The 11,282-nt window shown below is 38.6% G+C and overlaps 1 protein-coding gene across 1 annotated transcript in view; it reads left to right on the top strand.

Annotated features, from left to right (window-relative positions):
* LOC109461859 (fibrillin-3-like) overlaps nucleotides 1–10,806 on the top strand; it is a 59,033-nt gene extending 48,227 nt beyond the window's left edge. The window contains exons 62-74 of the mRNA XM_019758329.1: nucleotides 196–309; nucleotides 475–588; nucleotides 994–1,107; nucleotides 1,921–2,034; nucleotides 2,599–2,712; nucleotides 3,431–3,544; nucleotides 3,942–4,055; nucleotides 4,422–4,538; nucleotides 5,260–5,373; nucleotides 6,071–6,184; nucleotides 7,273–7,947; nucleotides 9,206–9,352; nucleotides 10,079–10,806. Coding sequence (XP_019613888.1) covers nucleotides 196–309; nucleotides 475–588; nucleotides 994–1,107; nucleotides 1,921–2,034; nucleotides 2,599–2,712; nucleotides 3,431–3,544; nucleotides 3,942–4,055; nucleotides 4,422–4,538; nucleotides 5,260–5,373; nucleotides 6,071–6,184; nucleotides 7,273–7,947; nucleotides 9,206–9,352; nucleotides 10,079–10,806 — 2,693 coding nt within the window. The remainder of the gene's footprint in view (nucleotides 1–195; nucleotides 310–474; nucleotides 589–993; nucleotides 1,108–1,920; nucleotides 2,035–2,598; nucleotides 2,713–3,430; nucleotides 3,545–3,941; nucleotides 4,056–4,421; nucleotides 4,539–5,259; nucleotides 5,374–6,070; nucleotides 6,185–7,272; nucleotides 7,948–9,205; nucleotides 9,353–10,078) is intronic.
* Nucleotides 10,807–11,282: the final 476 nt, after the last annotated feature.

Consider the following 11,282-nt stretch of genomic DNA (forward strand, 5'->3'; position numbering starts at 1 on the left):
ATAAAAGAATATCTAAAGGATCTGTAGCAGTAGTCTAAGAGTATATTGCAATGATGTAATTTTCTACCTACATGTACTAAAAGAAGTATTGTAGCATTTTGTATATAATCTGCATTCACATCCTCACACTTCAGTTTGCAGTTTGTCATTTTTGTGGCAAACCATATTTCCTTTTCTCTCTGTACATCATTCTAGATTCCAATGAGTGTGAGTCCGACCCCTGTCAGAACAACGCCACCTGTGTGGATCACGTTAATGCCTACAGCTGTGAGTGTGGACCTGGATGGAACGGCACAAATTGTGAAATCAGTAAGTAACGAGCTTCGACTTTTATAAATTTTAACACTAAACAATTCAATGACTACTTAAACTATAATCTTTGTTAGTATTGATGTATGCATTGTGTACCACTCTCCCTATACACAATATGGTGTAGAAAGGACTTTCATCTTTGCTTCATAATCTTTGTTACAGATGTTGATGAGTGTGCCTCCAGTCCATGTCAGAACAACGCCACCTGCCACGATCACATCAACTACTACACCTGTGAATGTGATCCAGGATGGGAGGGTGTTCACTGTGAGATCAGTAAGTTCAACAACTGCTTGTTATCTTGATTGTGCTTTAATTATAATAACTAATCTGCACACCCAGTTATTGATACCTTGATGTTGCATGTTTACAGTCAATGTAGACTTTTTCCATTAGACATACATGTATGTTTGAACCCTACTCAGGCATGATTGCTTGTGGTTGCATTCATTCTTTCTTTTTGAATGGGAAGCTAAAGCTGACCTTAGGTAGCAGACCTCTAAAAGAATGTAAAAGGTCCCACCACACATCAAGAAGATTAAGGGTGACTCAGTCATATACAATCATGTAGCTGAAAACATGAGCCATATGAAGCAATTATGTTATACTACTACCAATGACTTACTATATGCTTCATGAAGAAGAGTTACTACTTTATTGTGCCCCTTATTTGTTTTTCAGACACAGATGAGTGTGTCTCGGGCCCGTGCCAGAATAACGGCACCTGTAGTGATCATATCAACAGATACAGCTGTGCTTGTGTGCTGGGGTATGTTGGGGTCAACTGTGAAATAGGTAGGTTTCAACTAGTGATGCATACCTAAACCCAATTTTAGGTTCAGGTCCGGATTCAAGTCCAGAGGTTTAGGTTCAGTTCCGGACTTGTAAGTCCGGACCTAAAGCCATGACATATACAAAATTGCATGTTGGCAACCTTGCAATGTTGTCTAGATGAAACTTGGCCACATAACATGGAAGCTGGTACTTGACGATGCCCGATGGCAATGTTTTCTTCATTTTGCAGCAAAGATTTTGCGATCTACGGAAGGTTTTAGGTGGTTTGGAAAGAAAAGGGGTATGTGAAGTGGTCTTTTATGGTAATAAGTCCGGACTCGGTTCTTGACTTTTAGGTTTTTTTGGACTTGAACCTAAACATTCTTACAAGTCCGGATCCAAGTCCAGTGAACCGGTATGCATCACTAGTTTCAACTCATATCAGTGACTACAAATTGTTGCCATTCATTGCCTTGTCATAGATTCACTTTGCTTGAATGCCATGTATTATCATTGTATACTATCTAGATTTACTAGTAAGAGTTAGTAAGTACATGTAGGTGCATTCACATTCAGTGTTGCTTGTAATCTCTCCAATAAACCAGTTTCAGTCTACATTGATTGGAATCAGGAAGAAATTTGTTCAGAAATCATCATCTTATCCTACACAACTTACTTAATTATTTGATGTACATAATAGCAAAACAACTATAATTGTAACACTGAATATTTAGACCATGGTACCCTTGCTCTACAATTTGTGTACAAAGGTAGACCATACACATGTACTAACTTTACTTATATATTATAATGATTTTTCCATTCTTTCCACAGAGGTTATTGAATGTTCATCAGATCCATGTGAGAATGGAGGCACTTGTCTGGACAACATCGGGTTCTACGTCTGCACATGTGTTCCTGGGTATACTGGAGTACACTGTCAAATCAGTAAGAAGTCAATGTCTTATTTTAGTCTTTCTTGACAAATAAAGTTTTAGCATTTTTGCCACAAACTTGACTGAGAAAGTTACAGTATTTATTTATTTATTTCTTTATTAAAGTTACAGTAACTTTCACCTTGAGATGGAACAACCTTTTTACATTTTGGGTAGGGTACAAATGTATGTTGGAAGGATAAATTTAAGTCAACTTACTATAAACTATTCCTACATTGTTGCAATTTGTTTTACTGAGTGTATGGTGTATGGCAAATACATTACACTGATATGATATGCATGTTAAATGTTGCAAATGTCATTTTTAAACAATGGGCAAACATCCATACAATTTTACAGATAGTTAAACTACTTCTAACAGATAGTACTTGTAAAAGAAAACTCAATGACATGTGGTTTTAACTTCATCATTTAGTTTCAAATCACTTGGATTGAAGATTGCCTGGCTGCATATACCTTTCAATCTTAACAGTCCTACTAGTTAAATGAGGGGTACAAGCCTTGATACAATCAAATATGTTTCACCATGATTACATTTCTCTATTGCTCCATACAGATATTGATGAATGTGAATCGTCCCCCTGTGAAAATGGAGCCACCTGTGTGGATGGAGTGAACGGGTACAACTGTAGCTGTACAGAAGGCTGGGAGGGAACACACTGTGAGACAAGTGAGCAGGATTTTATACTACTAAGTTACAATTATATAGTTGTAATGGAATGAGATACATGTGTACCTTTAGTAGGCTTTACAGTAGGTTTGTTCTCTTACAAGTCCATCTTAGGCTGATAAGGTTGTCCTGTGTTATAGGTCTAAGTACAGTGTTACAGTGATATGAAAATGTGGTACATGTATGTTACTACATGTACATGTACATGTACATTATAAAATGTCTAAATGTGTAACAAATTACTTGTATTATTGTATTATGTGGGAGGCAACTTGCAAAGTTTCAAGGTGTTTATACATGTATATACATGTACAGGTGTTTATACATGTACGCCTGTTTTTCCCTCCTTTCCACATATATATTTCTTGTACCATTGGCGAATCCAAATAAATAAGATTAAGTAAACTTGTATGTACAGGTTCAACAGTTGCTGTGAATGTAAGAGCAGATGAAGCTTATACTCAATACATGGTATAATTAGCTGATATGATGACAGGTTGCATTTGAATTTTTTATTTGCCAGATGACATATCGCTGAATCATGTTCTTATACACCTGACTAGGCATAGATGACCATGTATTCAGTGTTATTAATAAACTTCATCTGCTCTTACATTCACAAGTCCTGTACATACAAGTAATACATTAGGCACTGTACAATCACTGTTAATTTCCTACCAGGTGACAAATTGTTGAATTGTGTTTCTTCTATCTGTAGGCATAGATGACTGTGCTTCCGTTCCGTGTCAGAACAACGCTACCTGCTACGATGGACACATCAGCTACACCTGTAACTGTACTGTCGGCTGGGAGGGGTATGACTGTGAAATAAGTGAGTTAACTTAGTTGTTGTTTCTGGAAAATTTTTTCTACACATTTAAACCTTTATTTGCTCTTTTGGAGGCCCTTTTAATTTATGGTAAAAGTATGGCAACTTCTTGTATATTTCATGGCAACATTGTACATTCAAAACGTTTGTCTTGTTCTGTATAGCAAGTATGATATGTCTATGCCATGTATATGGCCATGATACCAGTTTCTTAAAAATAAAGAATGTGACAGTGACTGTATACTACTTAGAAGCATTACACTCAGATATTAAAATGTTGTGTGTTTAAGTTTCAAGATGCATGGATTTTTCAGAAGTTCAGAATGTAGAAGAAAGCAAGAGAAGTTAGGATGGTGATGTACAAAATTTCAGATTTGAAATAAGTTTTTTTCTTTTACAGATACAGACGAGTGTGCCTCAAATCCTTGCCAGAATGAGGGGAAATGTGGGGACCAACACAACAGCTACATCTGTTCCTGTCCGCTGGGCTGGGCAGGCGTCCACTGCGAAAACAGTAGGCAGCTTGATATGAAAACCTCTCATGAAATACAACCCATTTTTTCTTGGGTTTTTGTGATTTGTTAGTAAGACTGAATTGTAGACCTGATGTTCTTTGCAGTATCTGTTGTACATCTACCTTGTGTTGAATAATATTTGTTAGTCCAGAAGAGAGAAGGACATTAAATATGTAATTTTTGGGAGACATTTACAGGTACATGTAATATATGAACTAAGATATCCTGCTTACTAAATATAGTTGTTCAAACTCATAGCTTTTACTAACATGAAACTCCATAGTAAGATGACAGATACAAACTTGGTGACTTGTTAAAGATCTCATTTAAATTCTCACAGTTTTGTGTTAATTGTTATGTTTCAGACACTGACGAATGTGCATCAAACCCGTGCCAGAACAATGCGACGTGCCATGATGGTCTGACATACTTTTACGAGTGCGAATGTGCGGCAGGATTTGAGGGGGTCAACTGTGAGATCAGTAAGTTGGGCCATGTTAATTTGATAATATGGATGACATCTATGTTTGCATGAATTTTTGGCCGTTTCCCCCCCCAAAAAAGGTTTCGACCATACTGTAAATCCTACAGAGTAGCTGCAAAAGGAGCAAATATATGCCGTAAATTAAAAAAAAGATATTGGAAAAATATTGAAACATTCCAAGGGACAAAAAGAAAATGTCAAGGAATGAAAATGAAGAGTCTATTCAACTGTCATGACCACCTAGATTTCATAATGGAGGCAACTTTTTTTTTTTGCCAAACTTTTTTTTTTCATTCGCACGCTCCCGTCAGTTTTGGGGTTCCCAGAGGATGTCATCCATATAATCAAATTACATGACCTTGGGAGTGTTGGTGGGACTTTTGAAAAAAAATACAGTCCCACTTTTCAACAACCATTGATACTTCTGTGTGTTTCGAAGGCAGGTTTTTTATTATTCTTCTATTTGAATTGTAGGCTTTTAATACAAATATTGTCTGGTTGAGAGAGTCTGAAGATCTCTAGAAAACATTTGAGCCACAATCAACAAAATGCAAGCACGAACACCAACATGAAAATGCACCACCAACATTGGGTCAAAAGGTTTTTCCTCTCAAGACACCAAGAACATTTAATACTGCTCACAGTGCAGGTCAATTGAAGACATGCACATTATATAGATATACGAGATTATCTTTTCCCTGCTCCCGTCCTTTTTCAAGACACAGATGAGTGTGGATCACTCCCCTGTGAAAATGGCGCGACCTGTGAGGACCATGTGAACTACTACACATGCCAGTGTGTGCCTGGATTCAAGGGTGTCAACTGTCAAACAAGTAAGTTAGCTCATGTTTTTAGCACTGCTTTGAAATGCATCATGATTCTAAAACTTTTTTTGGTTGCATGTACATGTAACTTCTAAAAAGATTTAATCCGTTTTATGCAAATAGTTGTTTTAATGCTTTAATTTGTTTTTATTCATGCACACTCATAGCACACAAATAGTAATAAACTTAGTTGGATGCACCAAGTTTCTAATACCAGTTCAGAAAAGAACAAGAAATAGTAGTCATGCCTTCAAGTACCAGAGTTTTCAACCGATTGAGATGTAAAAAAAATTTATTGTTTTTTTCCTATATTATAACAGAGTGGAACTTGCTGCCACCCAGTACAGTAGAGGCATCCTCACAAAATAGGTCTAACAACACTTATATGTAGTTAAATGTGCAAAGGTTAGGTGTACAGGTCATTCAGTGTGAGATAACCAGCTGCCACTGCGCTGTGTGCCTGCAAAGTTGGTGTGTTACGCCTAAGGACAGTTAGCTGATAAAGCTATACAGAATCTGATCGCAGATTTTACAGATACAATGCTTTTGCCAATCTGCTGTGGTGTACTTGCATTGATTGCCGGACTTTTTCATCATATAATTAATGTGATATGTGCAGATTTTAGATTTCCTGTTGGTTTATAGATTTCACAGTTAGAAATTGCTCTTAAGCAAAATATGTGATGACCTGATGACTTTATTTCAGAACGAGAGTGTGATGTGAACTACTGTAGGAACGATGGCGAGTGTTTTGCAGTGGATGATGATGAGTACTACTGTACCTGTCCCTGGGACTGGACGGGGAAGGACTGCGAAATATGTACGTATCAAACTTCATTCAACAGAGAATGTTTTTACTCAGTCTGCTGCATTAGTGTTGTAGATCCCACCGCTTGTATTAGCAGTACAAAGTAATATGCTTCATTTGTTGTATGAGTGCTTGTCTTGGCTGCCGCGCTACCACACCTTGCTAAAACTCCCAACACAACAAAGCTTGTATGTCAATTGTGTGCTGTTGTACTGTTGAAATGTCCTTGGCTTATATTAACAAAACTGAGCTGCTTTGCTTAAATATGGTCCTAGCTGCTGCCAATGACTGAATGTGCTTAATGTGAGAGACAAATGAAGATATCAACAATGCTTCATTTTCACCGCTACATCATTTCACTCGACTGCCATTTTGAAAAATTAATGTTTTTTTAAGTTGTAAGACTTACTGCTGCTATATGGCTGGCTTTCAATAGCTTAGTCAATACATATTATACGGTCACATACAGCATTAGCTGTATATTTGCATGGGCTTCCATGTTTTGTTTTGTGAGATGCTTGACACGATTGCTGATGGGTAGGTTTGAAAGCTGCTTTGTGTAGTCGTGGCTGTTGATGCAGACATTTAACATCTGGCTGGCTTTGTCACATCATCTTGCCAAGTTTTGCTGTCACTGTTGGTCTTGTCACCGCAAGTGGTTGAACCTTGTGTGATTGATGCTTTCTTGTGCTTATAATGGTGTATAAAAATATGTCTGTCTTTCTCTTGGTGTCTATCTGTTGATCAATCAATGTCAGTGGTTGTCCCTTTCGTGTCAAGAGCTCCTGGAGTTATTGTATTTTGCTGATGCTGAAGAACAAACTGTGACCTGCTTCATGTTGACTGTTGTACGTACATGTAAGTGGTGTTGCTTTCCTGTGAAGTAAGATGCTTTCTTGTGCAATAAGATGCTTTCGTCATCTTGCTGTTGCTTGGTATACTTCATGCAATCGACATCCCAACTGATGCTTGCATTGTCTCGCTTTGTATTGAAGTGTTCTTCTGCTTCTGTTGTGGCTTGTTTAGTACCTTATTAATTAAGGATACCATTGCATGCCACCAATTCATGAGATTCTTCACACTTCTGCCCTGTTTGATAGCCTTCATTGGCTACAATGTTGAGACAGGCTGGGAGGTTGGCGACAGCATCACCACTGGAAGCTGGTCTGGTGGGAGCGTGGCGGAAGTCTGGGACAACTGTTTTCAGCCGGACAGTTTCCCGTTCTCGACAAACGGGCAGTGTTCAGGACACCGTGATGGCGGTCAGGCAGTTTCGGACCGAAGGAAGCACTCAGGCCGTCTGTCCTGGCAGTTCAGGAGGGGTAGTCTTGAGCGAGGCCCAGGGACGCCCTTTTCCCCTCCCCTTCGAGTAAAAGTTGGGCGAACGGACGGGAATTATACGGGCGAAGCAGACTCTTTCTACGCCTCTCTGTGGTTCCGTGCATCCAGGAATATCGGAGACGGTTCCAGAATTGCGATTTGCGCGGGAAATCCATCCGGAACGCTACGAGCGTCCAACTACGTCGAGGTGTATGCAAGGCAATCAGGAGTCGTCGTAAGGACCGCAGAATCGTTTCCAAACTACACGTACTGTGCCCAGACGCGAAGTTGTGGCTATAACGCACAGTTTCTCGACATTTTAGACTACCTTGAAATCACGCCACCTCTAGAGTTGGGCATTTGGCACCACATTGAAATGACACTGAATGCCAAACCTCTTGACTACCTAGACGAATGGCACTATTTGATAGATTCAGTACACACACACAACGGAGGCACCTACTTTCAAACAGCCCGTTACGACACTGGCCTCGAATACCTGTATGTGAATCGTTTGAAATTTTACCCTCGTCATGCTAACCGTGACTCTCGGTACAAAGGCATCTATTTTGATGACATCTACTACAAAGCGTTCAATGCCTCCAATCCGGATGTAGTAATAGACGAATATGGAACATCTTTTGAAAATAACACACTGTATTGACGGCTTTGGTAACCTTGTTTGGTGACATTCCCTTTTCTGAAACTTGAGTGATTGAGTCCCAGAAATATAAGACACTTCATTTATTTAAATCTTTTCATAGTTTAATCAACATTTACAAAGATACTGTTCAGGTGTAACATTGTTCGGAACTTGGTGCTTTTTTATCGACATGTATAATGGCTACCTTTCTACTGTATCTCTCTGACTTGTGTTGGTACAAGAATTTGTGAATTTTGTAACTTTTGCTTTGAATTTTATAGTAAGTACAAGGACTTTGTAAAGTCTCCTTAAACTATAAACGCACAAGAAAATAACCAATATATAGACAAATATTATTTGTTGATGTTTGTGTAATTTGTAGTAGTAAATATGGTAACATAATTATGTACAATTGAGAGTTGAGGCCTGGGTGATTTGGTGATAAAATAAAGTGACTTGACTATGAGTTATGTATAAAACTTACTTATGATTAGATAGAAAGCTATGGCATAGATTACTTCTTCTATCATCTAGATGCTACTCTACATGTAGGTAAGTTTCATGCATATGTTTTTTTCCATAACATTTAGTCTGCGTTACATGTAATGAAATGTTCTAAGTAATTGACTAGAATCCATTGATAATATCAAAACACTGGTCATCTAAGATTTTATTAGACATTTTTAAAATCAGTTTTGAAATCTTACTGTAATAACTCATCTTCTAGATGATTCTAAAATGCAATGAATTTCTGAAAGTGCATTCTTCCTCCAGATTACTATATTTTCAAGACTTTTCAGTTAACAGATTTGTCAAGACAAACACAATAATCCTATTTTAACATACCCTTTCCAAATCTCATTATTGTTTCCCTCATGTACTTTTAAATCTAAGGTCAACAAACATCTGTCCTCACTGACTGTACTGTAACCCAAAACATTTTGAGTGGCTCTCATGAGCCTTGTTTTGTGGTAACCTATGAAGTAAATAAAATAAAAATCTAAGGTGACCAGTGTTTAGAAAAGCAGTACCATCTTGGTGCTTACAGTAAAATATTTCTTTTATTTCAGCATTTCTAGGGTACACGGTGGAAAACGACTGGTTGTTAGGAGACAGCATCACCAATAGCAACTGGACGGGCGGGGCCATAGCCGACGTTCTGGAAGACTGTTTTCAGCCGGACAACTTTCCTTTCAAGACAAACAATAGATGCATAGGTGAGACTTGTCTGGAGATATACATTTGTGTTGTACATATAATGGCACAACTCTGTCCTTGGTGCTGAATTCGCTATCCATGGTACATGCACTGTTATAGTATGGTATAGTATAGTATAGTATAGTATAGTATAGTATAGTATAGTATAATATAGTATAGTATAGTATAGTATAGTATCCTTTGTACTAACTACACTGTCCTTGGTACTGACTACACTATCATTGGTACTAACTACACTGTCCTTGGTACTGATTTCACTCTCCTTGGTACTGACTACACTGTCCTTGGTACTGATTTCACTCTCCTTGGTACTGACTACACTGTCCTTGGTCCTGATACTAATTACATTACTGACAGTGACACTAGTACTGTCCTTGGTACTGAATACACTGTCAATGTATTTGACTGTTATTGAACACCAGTACTTTGTACTACTGTCACTACGTTTTTGGTCAACACAATGTTGCAAAATGTTACAAAAGTATGGTATATGATATAGGTTATTTACACAACTAGATTAAGTCTGCAAAAAGCAAAATGTTTCAGACAAGCAAAATGTTTCAGACATCATCAGTGATCTGTGAATGAGTCTTAGATGTGGAACTGTGGTTTGTCATGCTGCTGGAGACAGTTTACAATTTCGAAGAAGAACTTTATTTGACACAACAAAAGTACAGCGGCTCTCGTAAGGTCTTATGATACTGATACTATCCTTGTTGTTCCAGGTGCGAGGGATGGAGGCCAGGCCATCTCCAACAGGCAGTACCACTCCGGTAGGAAGTCCTGGCAGCTGAGGCGTGGGGACCTGTCCCTTGGGAAGGGAACCCCGTTCTCTCCCAGTCTGTCCGTGACAGCAGGACGCATGGACGGGGAATATACCGCCGACGTGGACGCTTTCTACGCCTCGTTCTGGTTCCGTGCTACAAGGAAGAGAGGCGACAGTTCCCGTATCGCCGTCTGCGCGGGGAATCCGGACGGGACGCTCCGGGCGTCAAACTACCTCGAACTGTTTGCCACAACCAGTGGCGTCATCGTGAGAACAGCAGAAACGTACCCAAACTACACATACTGCGCGAGAGTGAGAAATTGTGGCTACAGCGCACAGTTCCACTACGTACAGATCACCCCGCTGCTTAAACTGGACACCTGGCATCGCATAGAGATGACATTCCAGGCCAGACCAGCTGATTATGCAGACGAGTGGAGTTATGTCATCAACAAAGTCTTCACTCACAGAGGAGGGGCGTACTTCCAAACAGCCCGGTATGACCAGAGTTGGCCGTATGAGTATGTCAATAGACTCAAGTTCCAACCAAGACACCCCAATAGAAACCCTGCCTCCAAAGGATTTTATTTTGATGACATTTACTACAAGGCCTTTAGTTCATCAGATGTGAATTCAACAGCAGTAGACGAATATGGGACATCATTTGAAAGATATCCATTATATTAGCTAAGTATAGTAATAGTAGTACTCTCCAAGCAGAGGTTTGGGCTTATTTTTGGCAAGTTTTTAGGCTATTTTATCTGGTGTTATGTTCGCATAAAAAAAAGATGCCAGTGCAAAAAAGAAAGCCAGATAAAAAAGCTTAAAAACATGCCAAAAATAAGCCCAAACCTCTGCTTGGAGAGTGAATAGTAGTATCTACTGCTTTATGTCACAAAAACTGTTGAATGATCAATTCATTGATAGGTTTAAATTTTAACATGCTTTTTTATATAATGTAATAAGAGTGAATTAGAGAATCTTGTCAATCCGACATGCTGCTGTAAGTTATATAGTTATACATCTAAGATAGACTTTTTATTCTCGAGTGCCAAATTCCTCAACGAATGTGTCTTTATATTATGAATTACAAAGAAGGCAAAGAGCCATTTTTAAGCTATTGTTACTATTGTAATCTTCTATATTTAACTGTAAAAAAAATG

Source organism: Branchiostoma belcheri, unplaced genomic scaffold, assembly GCF_001625305.1.
Source record: "Branchiostoma belcheri isolate BF01 breed outbred unplaced genomic scaffold, Haploidv18h27 scaffold97, whole genome shotgun sequence".
In the NCBI taxonomy this organism is placed as follows: Eukaryota; Metazoa; Chordata; class Leptocardii; order Amphioxiformes; family Branchiostomatidae; genus Branchiostoma; species Branchiostoma belcheri.